Source organism: Apteryx rowi, unplaced genomic scaffold (genome assembly GCF_003343035.1).
Source record: "Apteryx rowi isolate R43461 unplaced genomic scaffold, aptRow1 scaffold_31, whole genome shotgun sequence".
NCBI lineage: Eukaryota > Metazoa > Chordata > Aves > Apterygiformes > Apterygidae > Apteryx > Apteryx rowi.
In genome coordinates, this window is record NW_020449530.1 from 1,995,892 (window position 1) to 2,015,090 (window position 19,199).

Genomic DNA, 19,199 nt, shown 5'->3' on the forward strand with positions numbered 1-19,199 from the left:
TACCTTCTGTCTTGATCCTCAGTGCTGTTCTGACCAACGCAAAGAGAGTAGCATTGAACATGACAGTCCCATCACTATTCAGTGGCATATTCATGGAGACAAGGCGCTGTGGAGTAAGGAGGAAAAACAGAACAATCATACTGCCAACATATGGACTGAAAAATGCTCTTTCTTCACCCTCACAATGCCCTCCAGACCTGCCTTCCCTCTCACCTGTGCATCCATGGCCTGTGGATTTGGTTAAACAATTATAAGAGGACTTGTCTTATCCACCACTTGTTCCAGCCATGGCATGAGTTTGCCCTGGGGTCTGTCTCCCATTGCTAGACAGTCCATTTTTTTTCGATATGGGTATCAGCCCTCATTTTCCCCAGTGGCCAGGGGCATTTGCCCACAGTGCATTTTACAGACAGAAGTTTATTCCCATTCTCAAACCATTTGGCTTTTAAATGACATCTTTCATTCTTACCAGGAGCAAACTGTTTTCTTCACGTCTCATGAGGCACTTTGCAAACTCCTCTGCACTAAAGCTATGCCTGGTGCAAGTGTATTTAAACAGAGAATCAGTATCTTTCGCTGATATAGTTGACAGACTTGAACAAAGTGGGCTAGCTGAACCTGAAAGTTTGTCTGTTTTCTGCAGCTGTACCCCCTCTTCCTTTTACAGTAGGGCTGCATCTGCCCTGCAGTCATTTTGCAAAGCTGTGTAGGACAGAGACTGAGTGCCAAGGACTGGTGCAGCTGCAGGGGGAACTTCTGTGAGACCAATGACATCTATCTGAGGTAAAATGTAGTAAAGTCACCAGATCTTACATCCATACTTCTGTCTCAGGAGGTAAGAGACACCAGGAACTTGATTTGTGCTTTAAGGGGTTGATTTTGTTAGAGCTCTGTCTGCTACCACTGTCATGCAATGGGCCCGGTTCAGTACCAAATTGGAGGTTGTCGTTCCCTGTCACTACCACTGCTTTCATGGATTGTGGGACTTAAACTAGATTGTTTAGATTGACACAAGAGACAGAAGATAGCTAGATAGCAGACTGAAATGGATAGGCAGCAGTCCGCAGAAGGCATGTATTTGTGTGTAGAGGCCACAGCATTTGTGTATTGCTCTGAGACTGATACAAACCATCTACAAAAGTCACATACAAACTCTGAGACTTGTGAGGTGATGAATGAGGAAGCTCAAGGGAAGGAAGCACAAAGCTGATAAACATGTCRTTTACTAGAGTCAGTTATTTTTGATAGCTGGAGTCTCACAACCAAAGAAATTAATGAGACATTTTCACTGAAAATTAGTCCTTGCTCTTCCTTTATTTTAATACTTTGTTCACCTTCCTGTTCAGTTTCTGTCAGTTATTTAAGAAAGAACAAGAGCTAATATTAGGTTTCTGGTGGATTACTTCATATGAAGAAAATCTTGGAGAAATTTTTACTTGCCCTGTTATCTGTCCTAATCTGGCTTTTTGGTATGTGTGTTTGATACCACAAACACATGCAATTGATAAAATGCTCGATATTAAGAGAGCTAGAATTATATGAATGCCCTCCTAGCTAGAGACAGGGCTGATAGAGCTAGCAGTGCATTAATGTCTCTCACTAGAGGAACACCTGCCTGTCACAGAGTAGAGGGCTGTCCACCAGGTTATTACCAGCCTGAAGGAGCAGGAGAGCAGTGCAGAGTGGAGACAGGCTGGGTTCAAACATGTGCTATTCCCAGCTTTCCCGCGCCGGGGCAGCACACACCGCCTCATGCATCACTGGTCCTGTCCCAACTCAGCTCTCCAAAGGGACATCCCTAAACGTCTATGGGTGCCTCGCACTTCTGGGGCTGCTGGGCCTTGCCTTGCAAGGGGTCTGTTGTGTGTGCTAAGCAGCAGCCTGCATAGCAGCTAGCAGGGAAGCACAGAGACTGTGCATCAGGATTGCCTGGATCTTACACTCTGGATTAGTAATAAAAGGCCCCTGCTTGGTATTTTGCTGCTTCTGACTCCCAGTCTTCTCTGAGCTGCACTGTGCCTTACTTTGCAAGCCACTCGATGAGGACAGAGCTTCCCAAAGCCCAGGGGTGGCTGAATCCGCCGGAGCAGTGTCACCACATCCAAATGCTTGATACGTCCCCTAAGGAAAAAAGCAAGATGAAGGTCGCATCCTTAACACAGGGACACCTGCTGATTTGTCTGCAGAGTGCAGATACAGCCAGAAGTATCACTGAGATCTTTCCAGACCCACACTGCCAGTCTCTGTAACCTAGACATAGCCTGTGGTAGTATTTCAGGCCTCTTGTATTCAGTGCATTCCTCAGGATTTGCCCAACACTCACATAACTCCTACTAGTACAGAAAACACAGCGGTCAGTCAAACACAAGTCAATACCTGCAAGACTTGACTTCAATGTTTTGAATGCTGCAGATCCAAAGTGCACAAACTGACACTTTGGGGCTGTCTCCCCACCTCTGACCTATTCTAAATCTGTGGCTGCTTGTGCACCTGCTGGCCTTAGGGCTGTAATGCTTACGAAGTGCAGAGGGTTTCTTTTTCCTTGGCACTTTACCTCCCAGACAAATAGCCCTGAGCCACTATCTTTTGATTCTTGTTTATGCTTCTGGCTGTCATTGGAACCAGTGTGAAATGACATCTTAAACTGTCTCTGTAAACACACCTAGATAGCAGCAGTTTGATTTCTTTCAAGTTTTGTAAATGGCTTCCCAAAAGGAGAATTCTCTCATGGTGAGAGGAGAGCTACCAGAGCCGGAGTTGGAGCCTCAGGCATGGGACATTAATGAGGAAGAGGAAAAAAATGCACATTTATGGATGGGAAGGAACAAGATGTTGYCTGGAGTGAGAGGTTATCTATTATATGACTCCAGCCACTGTAGTTTTGTCTTCAAACACGCACAAATACTAGCACATGTTTTGTTAGTAAACAAAGTACTTATTAAGATGTTCTGCTTATCTTCTATTGAAAATTTTTCTGGACAGTCACTATAGATGGGAAGAAGGGTTCCCATTTAAATACTACTCTGATAATGTGACACAGTCTCACATCCTGCAGAGCCTGAGCCCAAATTAATCTTGACACTGTGTCTACAAATCCAGAACCAGAGATCTGCTTTTAGTTTACACTAAGATCTCTTTCCACAGTTTTTGCATTATTAAGGGGCCTTTATAATTGCAATTGTCATTTATACTATAATGCCACAGGGATGTAAATGCACTTTAAGCCCAAGCATGCATCAAAGAGAGCATGTACTAAGAGATGTCAGTTAAGCTCTTGTGTGACTTATTCTTGTTATTCTCATGTAACTTTAAATCTCTCCAAGTCTGCTGATGTGAATAACCCTGCAGACCATGTAATGCAGTCATGTGAAGGTACAAGTTGTGATGGGCACATATGACATGTTACAAAATGGAGATTTGAGCACAGCAGCTCTACTGCAAGCAGAAAGTCAAACAGAAGATTCACAGCTTGGATTCAATACATCCCCAGCACACCAGAGTAAAACAATTCTCTGACCTCCTCTGAATTTCCTACTATCCTTCCCTAAACAATCTGTATCCATCCCTGCCCCGGACTGAAGGTGAAACAATGTCCTGTCAGGTAAAAATGCAGCCTAGGTGCTGATATTTCTGTGCATATCCTAGCTCTGCTGGCCACTGAATTCAGCAGCAATACCTTGTGGAGGTATCTATTTTAGGATTTTTGCAGAGAGACAGTGTTCCTGCAGGAGGAACATGTCACTGACCGCAGTGGGTCTACAAACTAGAAAATAACCAGCCTGTTCTCCTGAGAAGTACTGGTATTCCTGGGGGTTACTTACTTTGCTTCAGGGTCATACTCTGCCCAGATCCTTTTAAACTCATCCAGGTGGTGTGGTCCTAAAATGGACCAGTCCCGTGTCAAGTAATCAAAGTTATCCATTATAACAGCTACAAAAAGATTGATGATCTGCAAACAAGGACAGAGATGGTGGATTAGGCAGGTAACAGCAGACTTCACCAGGTCCCCAGTTCAAGATTTGGACTTTGACTCACAAAACTAGGAAGCCATTTGTGGGGGGGGGGGGGTCTCTGTTCTCCCATGCCAGCTCCCCAATTTAAATGAGAAGATCCTAGAGGCAGGATGTTCTCAGCTGATCATATCTTTCTCCTCCCAACTGAACAGACGTGGCTCAAGTTTGCTGACTTCTTAGACAYGCTGTGACGGCATTTTATTTACCCATGCCTTTTCCCAGAAGAATGCGATAGTGGTGGGGGAACCTGGAATTTATCCTCTATAAGCAGTGGGGCTAAGATAAAAGTCCTTTCTCCTGGCCCAAGACAAAGCCTTTTAAAATGTTGCTGCTTTTCATTGGGAGAGTTTTGCGCACTGATGCCAGCTGCAGAGCATGTGCTGAAACTCTGAGCAATGCCGCATTGCCAACACTGAGCAGATGCAAGTGGGATATGTGTATTCTCACAGTCATTGCTGCTGGCAGGGAAGGAAAAACCTGCTTGGTAGGCAGAAGGAAGGTAGGAGGGAAAGTGGGAAGTGTGGCTGAGGCGTTGCTAGCCTCAGCACAGCCCACAACACACTAATTTGGTTTTCTCATTGAGGGAGAGGGGGAAGAGCATTCCTTTGCTGTGCACAAGGATTGGAACTGGAAGCAGAGCATCCCCCAGAGCTCTAAAGAGAGGCAGGAACTGCAGTGATCAAGGGAGTGCTGTCATGAGAAAGACGTGATGGGGAGATTTCCTATCTTTGAGATCATTTTTCTGCTGTGCAGTAATGAGGCCTGGGAAGGCTGGGGCTCAGTCTCACATGGGGCACATTTAGGTTGCCAGTACAGACTCACCAGGAAGGCACAGAGCATGTAGAAGCTGATGAAATAGAAGACAGCAAAGCTGCTCCCGCAGGAGTGATCAGCTTCTGTGGAGTTGGCCGGTTCCGACTCTGGATCGCACTTTTTGTCTGGGAGACATGCCAGCATGATTTCCTGCCAGGCCTCACCGGTGGCACACCTGGGCACAGCAAAGGGCAAGGCAAGTCAACAGTCACCTTCGATTTGAGAGAGGAGGGACTGGTACATTAGCAAGCTGCTCCTGTTCCCATGAACGTTAATGGGAATTTTGCCACTGAGGTCAATTAAGAGCAAGTTAGGCCTATTAGGGAAGAGGGATGGCCTAGCTGTGACATACACTGGCATATCCCACTACTCTCTCTGGCTTTGTTGCCATTGTCAATGCGTTGTTCCTTACTCACTCTGTCTAGTCTGGATTATGGGGTTGTCGTGCTCCAGCCTGCCAGAGTAATGGAGACTCGTGTGATGTGGCTATGGATTACATGACGCTAAATGGAGGGGGAGACCTAGTTTCTCTGATATTAGTCCCCCTCCTTTCCCTTGCTCCCCCTCCTTGCAAACAAGAGGAGAGTGCTGAATTCCTGCCAACTCCCAACCCTTCTCTCCTGCACCCTTTCCTGGTCCTGGCACACCTAGCCACAACTGCAGCATGATGGTAGGCTAAGCTGAGCTAGGTATGGCCATGCCAAGGCACATGCAGGCTTCATGTCCCTTTCCCTGCTACAATAAGCAGCAAGTCATATTGGCTGGATTTAAAAGAAAGGAGGACTTAATGATGAGTACCAACATTTGAGAGAGATGAACAACTGTCCACCTTCCTTTTCAGTAGGAGGACTTGCCTCCCTCTCAGGACACTGGGCGTTGGCCTGTGTCAGCTGGCAGGTGTGAGGGTTAACAGACCAGTCATTTCATCTGACATAACTCCTAGGCTCCCCTACTAAGGTACACCATGTTTCTACTCATCTCGTGAGCAAGACATGGTAGAAGCAGATAAGCTATGTCCAAGAACAAAGGAATAGCGCTTCCAGACTGACACTATCCAGAACTGTCAGACACTCACCTGAAAAGCAGCAACACTGCTTGGGGGAAGGTCTGGAAGTTGTTGTTGCGGTTGATTTCTGTGGTATCGTTCAGCGCAATTTTACCAAACACCTGGCAGAAAGCAGAGGTCTTTTCAGGTTAGCCTTGCAAAAACCCCAAACCTCTTGTCACTTGTAGCTCTTCATTTCACTCTGACCCAGGGGATCTGATATATAACAGGATCTGCTCGTCACTTACAAAAYATTTCCACTGGTCTTTCATATTTGCTGTTGGTTCCCTTGCTTGTGCTTTATCATCAGAAAAGCAATCACACTGTAATAAGAAGCATCTCTTGTTTAAAGAACACATCCTTCCTTATTTCATACACCATAAATAAGTGATACGGGGTCTTATTTTAACAGGCACTTACATGGGAAGGGGAATCCAGCTGAAATAAGTTAACAACACAGAAGAAAAGGCTCCTTCCTTCATCCTATCTATCTTCACCAGGAGGAAAACATAGCAAAAGACCATCAGTTGCAAAGCCTTGAGCTTCCAACTCTGTGGGATGCCTTGCATCTTCCAAAAACAATGTAAATTACATTGCCTTGGATCTGGAGATTATCCGAATGTCTGCACCTCTAGTAACCATGCTTGTCACCAGGAGGTGTTTTAGAGCCCCCAGAATGCAGCAGTGCAAAGATGATGACTAGATTTGCCCAGAGAAACAGGGAATGAAGCAATTCAAGAAAATAACAAAAGAGATGAAATCAGGGACAAAGGTTAGTGATGTAAAGAACAGAGGCATATGAGGGAGAAGATCTGTCTTAAAAGCCTCATAATGCAACTGAAAACAGTGGGTCTGCCCTGTGGAACTGAAGCAAGCTGGTGGCTTGTGTGTTGTTTTGAGGTGCTCTGCAGAGGCAACATGTTTGCAGAGAAGGCARCTCAAGAATTATGGGGCCTCAGGGAATTTGGTCTTAGGTACAAAGTGATGGTAACAGTTTAGGGCACTGTAAAAGATAAAATTTGCATCTCTCTTTACTTCAACAGTTGTGCATCAGGGCAATTCTCAGTACAAAGCTATTTCAACCTGCTTGGGGTTATCTGTGCCCCATCCCTTGACTTTCAAGTCTTAATTTAGAATCTAACAGCCCCTTCCTTAAATCCATAAAAATGGCTTACAGCTTCCTTCCATGCCCAGCCAACCATTGCTGCATCAAGTACAGTTTACCCAGTCACCGGACAAAGCCTACAATGATGAGCACACCTTTTGGGAGCCTGCTCTGAGATGTAAAGTTCCCAGCGCAGGAGAGTTTCAGGCATCTTTAGGAAAGTCTTACATGGCTTCTGTTTTTATGGACATTGGGACTAAGAGCTTAACAAGCCTCGCTTGGTAGAAAGGTCTCTGCACAACATAATCAGTCAGGACTATTTATTCCCCATCGATAGCAACATGACAGAGATCTCAAGGACTGAGACCTGTAATCTCATAGCCAAAATGAGCAGCAGGAACACAGCAGCTCTGAGAAAACACGGAGCTTCTTTTCAAGCAAATGTCACCAGTAATTAATACCCTAAGACAAATAAYGATGTGGAGTGAAGCACAGGGACAATGATGGGGAGGCCATTCCAGACAGGAGGGAGTGTCTGTACATAGAAGACTTTCTGCAGGGGTGTATGGGCCTTCCCCAACCCCACCGTGGGTAGTAGCGACAGCCCCAGCTGCATTGAGGAGGAGCAGGAAGACAGTTTAAATGCTCAGAGGCAGCTTGAGCTGAGGCAGCCCATGTTTTTCATTTCAGGCAAGCGTAGGCAGGGGAACTTCCCATGCAGGAAGCCTGTGATTGTCCTTTTGACCCTGCGGCTTCCCTCACACATGATGCACTGGCAACATCTACTGTGGGCGTTTTGTATTAGCCAGCTGTGAAGAGCTGCAGGTAGAAGTTCCTCTCTCTTGGCCTCTTCAATCTGTGCCTCTTGGACCATTATATTAGTAGCTTCATCCATCAGCATCAATTTGTATTTTTGCACTTGGGCACATTAGGTAGCAAGGCTTGAATGTTGTTACACTCCRTGTCAGGGGAGCAGCTGAGATAAAGTGGTAGGTCTCCTTCACATGGGAAATTCTTATGTTGACATCAGATCTGGTACATCTAGGCATTCAAGGCTGCTGCTTAAGAGAGTGGGGAAGGATCTTCCTTCCTAAGTGTCCCTATGTGTGAGGGAACTTTATGTGCCAGTAGGTTCAAGAGAGCAGCACACCAAATATCTGAAATGCCATAAGGACAGAAAGTGATGATAACAGGTCTGCAGACTCTAAGCAATGAGGGAAGATTGAGAACTCCTGTTTTTGTCAATGAAAGGATGGTAGAAAGTGATCTAGTAAACTAGTATGTAATCTAGTTCAACATGATTGAGAGCTATATAACCTTCAGGCTGCTGAAATGGTTAAAACAGAGGTTTGAATATAAACCCAGGATTAAATAGCCAACTTAGAACTAGTTCACAGAAAAGGGAATAGAATTACAGAATCATATATCTAGCCTTGGTAGTGATAGGATCATTAGAGACTGAAGCTGGGTAGGTGCTTGGAAGCCATCTTTAATGCTTTCTGTAGCTACATAACACCAACATAATACTCTCAAGTGATTTTCTACATGGCACAGGTAATCCTGTCAARATCTTGGCCATTTGAGCTAGTTAGGTATTAAAGACAAAACTAGCAAGTTTAAAGTGCGAATCTGGTAGATTAAATGACAGCTGCAGTTACTGGGGCCAAATGAGATAACCTATGATAATTCAAGAAATGATTAGTTTTATTTTTCAAACTGGGGAAGAGTAAATGGGAGTCTGTAAAAAGATGTGATTACAATAACATGAAACAAAAAATGGTCACAGAGGTCAAATGAATTTTGTTACAAATTCTGTCTGCATTCTAAAACCAAGAAGCCTGTCATATTTAAAGATCTCTGGAAGTAATTATGTCATGCCTTTCTATACTTTGGTCTCTGGTCCCAGATGGCTGACTTCTCTGAGATCTTTGATTAACATAGGAGTGGAAAGTGAAGCATAGTCTGAAAAGCAGCAAAGCATATGAGGCTGGGACTGTCACAAACTGTGCCTACATCACACGCTTTCTTCAATGGTCTGTATGCTACATCAGTTCCTTGCACAGATGAATGCTCAGGCTGCTTCCAAGCTCATTTTTGCRAACTGAATAGGATATTGTATTGATGCAGCTTCTTGAAGAACTGGCACAAACATAGAGAGTTGGTACATTGGGTCTGATCCCATATTTGCTTTCACGGGTGTAAATCAAAAGCTGCTCTTTACAACTCAGTGGTATTACACCAGTGCAAAAGTGATGTGAGAGAAAAATGAGGTTTGTTCAGCGCGGCACGGCCATAAGCCCACTGAAACAACCACTCTGAGCCAATGAGCAAGCCAGTAAATCACCTTTGCTACAGCTGCTGTGTATTTCTTTGGGAGTGTGGAGGGCTGGCATGTTGCTTTTACTATGTTATTGTGTCCTGCTATTAAATGGGGTTCATTTTGGTTTTGCTTGTGTGTATTGTGTTCCTGTTCAAAGCCCATACGCAGACATGTTTGCCAGTCAAGATAAGCCGCCTTGATACATTACCAGGAGAAAACATTATAGTAGGTCCTTACCACCACACATTGATCTAGTGACTTCCACTGTTAGAGACAGTTGAGCTCCTTAGTATCACTTACCTGCATCCCAATCACAGCGTAGATGAAGAACAACATCACTATTAAAAGAGCCACATAGGGGAGAGCCTAGAAATGAAAAAAAAGAAAAAAAAAAAGAGAGAAAGAGCACTGTGTCTCCACTGAGCTTGGCACACTGGAGCCTCGTATATGCTCATGGCTTTGGCAATGTGGGCTGAGGCAGCCCCAAAACTTGGAGTCTGTAATTTATCCAGGTGGCCACTAGATGCCTCTATAGGCCTACATTTGCTTGCCCTCCCCACCACCATCCTGGTGCCACCCAGCACAGCAAGGATCTGACTCTGCTCCCACTCGTGGTGGAGTGGCTCTGCCTCCTTCAAATCAATCCTGCCCATGATACAGCGGGGAAAGTGATGGCACAGGCAGTATCCACAGCTCTTTACTAACAATAGAAAACTATTGTAATCGGTATTACTCTGTGACTAATGGCAATGACTTGCCTGTGATTTTTTCTGGATCCAATCCGGTGGAATGAAAAACGTGACAGCTGTCAAGATCCAAGTTCAAGGCTTCTCCTACAATGGCTGGTACCATCCTAAGTACCTGCAGCAGCACCAGCTTTGTTCCTGTTCAGCATTAGATGCTTGTGATGGTGTCTACAATGCACTAGGTGTCTGTGATCAGCTGCTGAAGAGGAAATGCAGAGCCCTGATATGCAGTGCTGGCTCATAAGGAAGAGGCCAGTGCAATTAGCAAAGTGTTGAGTGCTATCAGTTTCCTCCACGACTAGTAGGAATGAAGGGCACAACTCTGGACCTCAAAAATTTGGGTTTTCCAGAAGGAATTTTCTACTCTGTTCCTTTTGAAATATATTGTGCTCTGACCAGAGATTTTCAGACCTTACTTCAGAGGTAATGCATGGACATATTCATCCTGAAAATGTGAGCACTCTCCTTGGTCTGGATTTTGAACACCCTGCTTCATGGAGTATCAAATGCTCACAACATTAAATTTTGGTTTTATTTGAGATTATTTACACATTTCAGGTTTAAGTTAAATTTCAATAGGGTCAAATCCCACGGGAAGAATTCAGGAAGAACTTTCACTGACCACCATGGGGATGTGACTAAGACCTGCAGAAATCGTCTCAAAGAAATCTGAATATTAAGATGCCCCAAATTTAAACCTTTGAACAATGCCTGCAATCATTGTCTTAAGACTCAGAGATTCCTCTGTGTTCTAGGGGATCAGACAAATCTGTGTGGTTACCCCACAATGTCCATGGAGACACACCAGCTCAGAGTTTGGCTACATACATTTTGTGACAATCCACTCTGGACTTGAGTCACACAGGACCTCAGAAGAGCTCCTGGGATAGTATCCAGACAGAACATAAAGGGCATAACCTTCAGAGTTTGTCCAGCTTTCACAAAGGGATTGGAAGACTGTCATCCCTCCTGGCCCTCTACTTTCCTTCCACTTTTTTTCTGCTCAGCCCATTCCTCTCTATTGATGTACCTTCTTATTCATCTCTGCCCCTTATTCCCCATGCTTCCTTCAGCTCACCATCTCCCATACTCCAGTCTTCTAACTCTGTCCTCCAGCTCTGTCTTTCTCTGGTTTTACCACTTGTCCTTTTCATTCCCACGGCCTTGCCTTGCTCTCAGCACCCCTCTCACTTCCTACTCCTCCCACTTGCCAGTCTGGTCTCTGTCGCTGACTCTCCAGGCGGAAACCCTGCTGAGCATTTTTCCCACCACACACTCCTCTGATCAGTGCCCCAAGTTGTATGGATTGCRCATCATGCACAGGGCATTTGGTAGTTGCGATGGTATCTGAACTCCTGCACAAGTTCATTGCTTATTAAGCTGTCCTGTAAGACGAAATACACTTCCTGGAAGCAAGCGGGGACACAGAGAAAAGCCTGTGCCAGACAAAAAGTCCACAGGGATCCCAGATTTTGACAGTGGGAGCGGCTGAGTTAAGAGCTCTGCGCTGTGGCTATTCTTAGCTATGAAAGTAACCTAGCAGTAATGGCAAGAGGAGGAGCTCTCAGCAGAGAATACCATGTTATAAACAGCTAAAGGCTTTCAAGGGAAAAGGCACTTGCTCGCAGTGCTTTTTTTCTCTCCTTTGTGGAAGATGCCTCCCTTGATACTTTCTCCCATCACCCTTTAGCCCTTCCTAAGAGAGACTGAGTCTCTAATTGAAGAGATCTGAAGGTCACTGGAGGGAAGCACCAGGCACACCCTTTCCCATCCATCTCATCCTCTCCAGCCAAGAGCCGGGACAAGTGGAGCTCAGGATGAAAGTGAGCTGTTGCTCAAGTGACTGGAGGAAGCAGGGGCAAGGGGAGGGGACAAAGGAGCTGGGAAGTGTGACTCTGCCCCTACATCAGGGATGGCTGAGCTTTGCCAAGTGCATCTCATTCCTATGCACTCCGCCAAAACGGTTCCCACTGGAGCTGCTCAAATAACTACCTGAAAGTTAGCAACCATATAACCAATGGAAAAAGTTGTACGTGGTGTAGATGTGTCAGAAAACTACTGCATCCTTACTGCTTCGGTAGTCAAGGAGTGGGAAAAATGAGAGTCCTTTACATGAGCCCAGTGGTATGGCTACTGAGAAGACCTGAGGGCTGCACTGGAAAGAGTCCAAATTTGATCCCTGGTGTAAACATGTGCTACTCCTGCTGACAGAGACAAAAGTCATGGTGATCTACAGCACAGCAGGCTTTGGTACCAGCTTGTGTTGTAGTTGGTGAAGTTTAAGTTTTAAAGTTYGGATCAGTTCCTTTACCATTTGAGTCAGTAAAAATGCTATCAACCATTTAAAGCCTGAATCTGGGGAATATCTGACTGCTGTTTTATGGCTTCTGTGTTTGGCAAGTTACTCTTTTATGCTTTTGCCCAGTAGTGTGTCCTACATCTTTTCATATGTTTAGACCACAATTTGTATTACTGTGCTGTGTTTTCCCTGACACTGCCTCAGCTAACATCTAGGTTGTGCTGGCCCAGCACGTCTAGTTCAAATATTTGTAAAATACAGAAACATGCCATGCTTCATTTCTAACTTCCATTTTTCTATACATCGCTCCACTACTGGATGGTTAGAAAGCAGTATTTCTAGCGAGTAGATATCTCTTGGCGTTTGTTTCCCACAGAGGTGATAATTCCTTATCCAGTCTGGTCTCCTTCTCCTTCCCCTATCTACTCTGATACTTTACCTACCACCAAAATGCAGCTGCCTCCAGGGCAAAAGCAGCAGCAATTTAATAGCTTGGCATTGTTATCAAGGTGAAAGTTTTAGGGCAGAAAAGATGAAATTCTTCCTGAATAAAGCACAGGGGTCACACACCTCTAACACTCACTAGCAATCCTCAAAACAAGGCTTAAGAGAAATTTAATTGTGACCCAAGCCTTCCCCTCAGATGTGAATTTCACCTACAATAACAGATATAAAATACAACTAAAATGGAAAAAAAGATCAACAGGGTTACAGACTGTAATTGAGTTGAACTGAGTTATCAAGGCTGTTCAGGAAGGTCTCAAGCACTTACTCTTGCTTTAAAGATGAAACTCATACCCACACAGTCATCCACCATGAGCCCCGTTTACTCAAGTCTCATTCATGCCATATGTCACTTCTATGCACAGGACTGATGAGCATCCTTTGTAATCAGGCACTTCCACTTATGGGAAATCCTTCTTTGAGGGGCAACAAAGGGTAAAAAGAATTAGATATTCTATATATACTTAGAGGTAAGTAAGGGMGTACCTGGAAGGACTTGATGAAGGTCCAAAGCAGAGTCCGGATGCCCTCCCCTCGGCTCAGGAGCTTCACGAGACGCATCACGCGGAAGAGTCGGAAGAAGGTGATTGAGATGCGAGAGTTTTCCTCTGCGTTCTGGAAGCCATTGGCACAGAGGCAGGAGTTACAACAGCACGGGAGGAACAAAGACCCTGGGTCACAGAGAACACTAAGCCAAGAGCTCACTGCACTGTTGCTGGTCCTGGGCACACTCCTGGGTGTTGTGCTACCCCAGCACCTCAGGGACGGACGGACGCTGGCCTGGCCTGCCTTCTCTCCCATGGTGGTGATGCTATTCCATGGGGGCTTTCAAGGCCACCAGCATCTCCACTGAAGACGCCTGGACTTTTAGCGATCAGAGATTGTTTATGCTCCACTTCCCCCCATCATTACATTGGTAAGATGCCGTTCTCCTCTGATACTGTACTGGAGGAGAAAGATACTTTCTCTTTGGACCTGTCTCTGAAGCTACCACAGCAGGAACCTCAGCCAGCAGCTCTAGTGAGTTTGGGGCTGTGCATCAGATGTGTAGCTGGCTCTGCTGGGAAACAGTAGCAGGTCCCAACTCTGCTTTGGTGTGTGAAGACCTGCAAGGGCACGGCATGTGTTGCCCCCAGCTCAGCTGCTAGTGTTTCTTGTATCTCTGACAGCCCTGCTGCTCCTGCGCTGCTGTGGCTGAGCTTCTGGGTGCTGAGCTGTGGTTGCTAGCTCCTGCTGCTCTGCATTTGGGCCTTTTGCATTTCTCATGACCCCTTTGTATTTCCCACAGTCTGTGCACTGCCTTTTTTTAAAAAAAAAAACATTTTATTTTGGCTTCACTGCTACTGTTCAGGCATGAGGTATTTTTAAATAGTCTTTTTTCTGGCCTCTGTTTTTCTCACAGCATCTGCTTTGTCCCTAAGCATTTTCCCCTGGGCCTGTAACCAGCTTTGACATTCCTCAGACTTCACACATGTGAAAGCAACAGCTTTCTGAATGCTGAGATGTCAGCAGGCTTACCTTGGCCTCTGTGAGGAACCCGCTGTCTAGCTCGAGGGGAGGCAAGGCACAGAAAATGCAATGATGTGGTTCCCAGGTCATTAACCCCCTAAAATACTGTGCGAAGTCTGTGGAGCTGGTGGTTGCTACTAGAAGCACTGTAGGAATGTAACCTTCTGTCATATGGGGAGATAACACTGTCATCCTGCTACTTGACTTGCCCGTGGAGCAAAGTGCACAAAACCCCATTTCTATCCTCACCCACACTGCAAAGTCCAGCRTTTGAGTCTAAGCCCCAGAAAAGCAATGTTTAGGATGAAGAAACAGTGCAGATCACTCCTGCTGTCAACTACTCACCACTGTGTAAACCAAGAGAGAACAGACCCTTTGGATTTCCTGTCACAGGGCAACAAAAACAGCATCTGCTTGTGTTTCTACTTATAAAATCCAAGGCGTAGAAACTGCCTGGACGTGTATTTCTGTGATTAAAAGTCAACAAGTGCAGATGAGAACATGGACCTGTGCTTGCTCCTATTTCCAGCCTGTCCTGTGCAGATTCATGTTCAGCTTTGCTGGCTCCCCAGTCAGGTCTCTGCCCTGCTGCCTGTCAGGCAGTGGCAGTGTTGCACAGTGGGTGTAGCCGTTTGCTGCTGTTCTGTGCGCAAGTGAGCTTGACTCTCACAGAAAACACAGCTGTATGTTTAACATTTCAAGACTGCACTAGAGCTGCAGTTTGACTATCTATGTGAATCACTAGTGGGTATTTTGGGTATCTTCCTCCCGTATGCAGCAAAGGTTGATGCTAGCCGCCCATGCAGTAACAGGGCGGGAAAGACTAGGGGAACAGGCTATGCCAAGGAACAGCCTAAGTGCTCCCCGAATCTAACATCATCCTCTTTTTCCGACTTGGGACCACAGCCTGGGGGCTTCAGTGAATGGGAGGGAATTGCTCTGAAGGTAAAGGAGAGAATCTGGCCTTTGAGCAATCAAATAATCATGGCATTCAGTACCCTCACAACTACAGTTCTGGATGGCTGACTATAAAGTCACACACCTCTCCCAGTCTTACAGAAGTCCCTTCAACTTTCTGTAAGAAGCTAAATTCCAATACCACCTAAAAGAGAGTTGAGGTCCAAATTTAAAAAATATGTGGATAGCAGTTTTGCTGGAGTTGTGCCTAAGAAAAAGGTGTTTGCTTACATTAACTGCCAGTGCTCTCATGGCTTTGGCCCTTTGGGTAGCAATGAGCTGGGACACAGGTCTGGAAAGGGGTTTTAGCATTGCCTCCTCTTTCCTTGCTGGGAGGAGGCAAGAGCTGTAAGTAGAAAATTAGCCCTACTTTCCTGGGTTAGACAAAGCGTAAGCAGTGGACAAAGTAGAACAAATTCCTCCAATTCCCTGCAACTTACTGGCATCAAACCACTTAGCCAAATGCAGGCCTGAGGGAGATGATTGTTTTATTTTAGGACTAGGTGGCTACAGATTAGCCAGTGTCTGAGTGGCCTTGCTTACTTCTTCCTTGCTTTCATCCAGCCTTTTGATGGTGTATCTTTGCCAGAGGAGGGAACAATCAAAGGCAGGAGGGAGGCAATCATAGATTGGACTTACTGCATCTCTGTTAGGGTAGTGTGGAACTGCCTTGTACATCAAGGCAGCATCGTTTGTGCACACCATTGCACAGCTTATTCTTATGTGTGCAAAGTATGAACTCTAAAGTTACAGTGACATCACCTCATCAAAGAGGAGCTTCCGAGTTCTAAACCTTTCTAGTCTGTAAGCTTGGACATGAGGTAACATTGCAAACCTATTCAGTGTCATACTGATCCTGAGAGTGTGTTGCTAACAAGAAATCTTATCAGTTCTTGTTCTCTCTTGGTGATTCATTAGAAGGCAGAACAACAGTTAACTTGACCAAAGGAAAGCTCAGGATGCACAAGAAATACATATGTGCAGCATATTCACAGCTCACGTGAACACCAGACTCACACCAATACACAACAAGGCAGCTTCATGCACAAATAACTAGGCTGGGCTTGGAGAAAGAACTTGTGATCAGGGGAAGAGAATAAAGGAGTGTGTTAGAAAGAGTGTCACAGAAGCTGGGAGGGTGGTCTGTATTTTCGGTCTTACCATAGAGGAAGAGCATTGGGTATGTTCAGCTGGCTTTAAAGAAAGGCAGACAGAAATAAGCTGTAATAAGTCTCCAATCAAGAGGCCTAGTAAACTAGGTCCTGGCTAACACAGGAGCAACAAAATCGCAGAAGAGGGCAAATGGGAGCGTGAAAGAAATGCACAAGAGGCTGGGCTCATTCCCCGGGACACACAGGATCAAAGTTGGCCATGGCAGAAGTAGGAACAACTCCCATTGAATTTGATGTGAGCTGTACTGACTAACACCACATGTGAATTTGACCCAGTATCAGTGTAAGACATCCTGGAACTCAGGTAGTGGAAGTACTGATAACGTTAAAATGTTTCTGTTATCTCTACTATCAAGTTCAATATGGGCTGATTTAGCTCCCCAGCTCAGATCCAGGCCATGTCTGCATAGGGAACGGCCAGCTTCTAGTGCATCAGTCTGATTTGTAAACCCTTAATAGCCCAATGCTAAAGCAACGCTTTCTATTTATATACCCCCATTCCATGTAGTTCTCACTGATTACATTGCTGTTAATAAAACAATGGGCTGGGATAGTGTAATCATGCTCTTGGCAACCCTACAGAACCCACTACCAGCTGGGGAAAGTGGGTTGGTAAAGTTGTTGTTTGGCTTGCTCTGACTTCACCCAAGTCCCAGTAAAGCCCCAGGGGCCTAATGGATGTGTCCACTGAGGCCAAGCTGAGCTGAGTCCCAGCCTTCCTGGGAACAATTGAACTGCTGCAAATACTGTGTCTGACCTTAGTCCTTGATTAACTTCTGGGGTCCCTTCCAATACTGAGGTCAATTCCAAAAAACACCCAAGGCAAATACCCTTAGGTGGAAGAAGCAGAATTAAAAATAAATAAAAACAACTTCACTGGGAGTCCTTCAGTTAAATGGCAGCATAATCCTCCAGGCTTAACCTCTGTTATATGCCCTATATGCCAAACCTGTCTGACATTACTTCCTGTGACTACGTTAGCAAAGCTGAAACTGATTCATTTCTTCTTACAATGGCAGAATTCCCCTCTAGTGTCATGAAGGACTCCTGCAGTGTGCTCCTGCTCTTCAAGCACGCTGCACTAACCAAACTGGCTTTGTATTTTGTTATTACCTAAATTAAAGCTGTATTTTGGATGCCCAGCCTATTTGGTGATACACACAAATGAGAACAATTAAAAACCCAAGCTACACCTAATCATATACTACTGTTTGGGGTTAACTGATTGGTTTGGCATTGTCAGCTCTCATTGCTTTTTTCCTCCTCTTTCACATGTTTGGTCTTGTGTTTTCTTTTCAGATCACATACTGGCAAAATATGGCTTGAATATCAAATAAGGGAGCAGTGCCCAGAGAGACATTTCTTACCGACCAGGCATAATTTTTGATTTCATGTTGCTGGGCAAAACTCTCCAATAGTGGCTTTCCCTGTTCCACCCCCTTCCACTATCAGTTTTGCAAATCACCTTTTTCTAATAATAGGACAAAGCCTCAACCTGCTAGTTGCAGCATTCCTGGTAGAAGGTACAAAGCACCTGCGATTTGACTGAAGGTACCAGAAAGTTTTCAGCACCTTTCAGGATTCTGCATCCTTCCTGGCTGACAATGTCAGTGCATCTCAGTGCAGTCCTGACTGACTGTCTGAGGAAGCCTTTTAAGTTACTGTGGAATACTGTATCTTAATTGTCATTTTGTTATCATTAATATTTCACCTGAAAGTGAGAATAATAGTATTGTAATAGAGTAAAAAATTCTGTATAAAAGATATGACTATATAAGGAGCTAAGACTGCACTGTTAAAATGGAAGGCTCAATTTCGAGGAGTTGGCAAGGTGTTAAAAAACTACAAACCACACGTTCTGATTATCTTTGGCACTGCTAAGAAAGCAGAGGTTGACTGACTCCTCTCTCATTCCCCTAACTGGCCTATGTTTTAAGATGGGGTCAAATATGAAATAAATTATATCAGTAACTACAACAAACGCTCAAAAGCAGCAGAGGAGAGTTTCTGTTAATGCTGGCAGGTGATACTTGTATAGACTCTGGCATAGTGGGCTGAGGCTCCTGATATGCTTGTGCTCATACAGTGTTTTGTGCATGGGTATATAATGGGGAGATGGTGAACTGGGGGTTGCTAAATGCTTTCTTTGGTATCCACAAGGGTTTGAGAAAGGAGCCAAATCCCATCATTTTCCATCTGTGCCAAAGAGCCACCAAATGGACCGAGCACAGATATCTGAGAACTTGCTGTTGAGACTTTCAACAGTGGCCATTCCTAACTATACTGTAGAGAGAAAGATTGCTAGTTTTTTTGAGAATCTTTAACCCTGCAAGTGATGCAGCTATACCAATTTTAGTACAAGGACAGGCACTGGGCACCCAAGAACACAGTAGTCATGTCAGTTCACAGAGAAGGAAATCATGGTGATAGGTACTCGGGATTAAAGCCTGTGTCTAATTCCCATCTAAACTGGACAGGATTTCACTTCTACAAATCTTAGAACAATGTACAAAAGCAAATCTTCATCTGTATAATAACTTTGAAAAAGCTTTTTGAGAAATAACACCACTTAAAAGAAGGCGGCGTAGGCTCTACTCTCTAAAACTTACAGCCATCTCTCCCACCGCATGTGGTCTAGAACTTCAGCTATTCCACCCTTTTCCTGTCACTTGGTACACAAGTAACATGCACATAACTGAATGAGAAAGGGCAACAA

General features: G+C 44.9%; 1 protein-coding gene across 1 annotated transcript in view; it reads right to left on the reverse strand.

The window, feature by feature from the left end:
• The window catches only part of CACNA1C (calcium voltage-gated channel subunit alpha1 C), a 492,904-nt gene that overhangs the window by 15,449 nt on the left and 458,256 nt on the right, over positions 1-19,199 (reverse strand). The window contains 8 exon segments of the mRNA XM_026070402.1: positions 4-106; positions 2,025-2,121; positions 3,822-3,949; positions 4,836-5,001; positions 5,902-5,993; positions 9,597-9,662; positions 13,332-13,460; positions 16,473-16,505. Coding sequence (XP_025926187.1) covers positions 4-106; positions 2,025-2,121; positions 3,822-3,949; positions 4,836-5,001; positions 5,902-5,993; positions 9,597-9,662; positions 13,332-13,460; positions 16,473-16,505 — 814 coding nt within the window.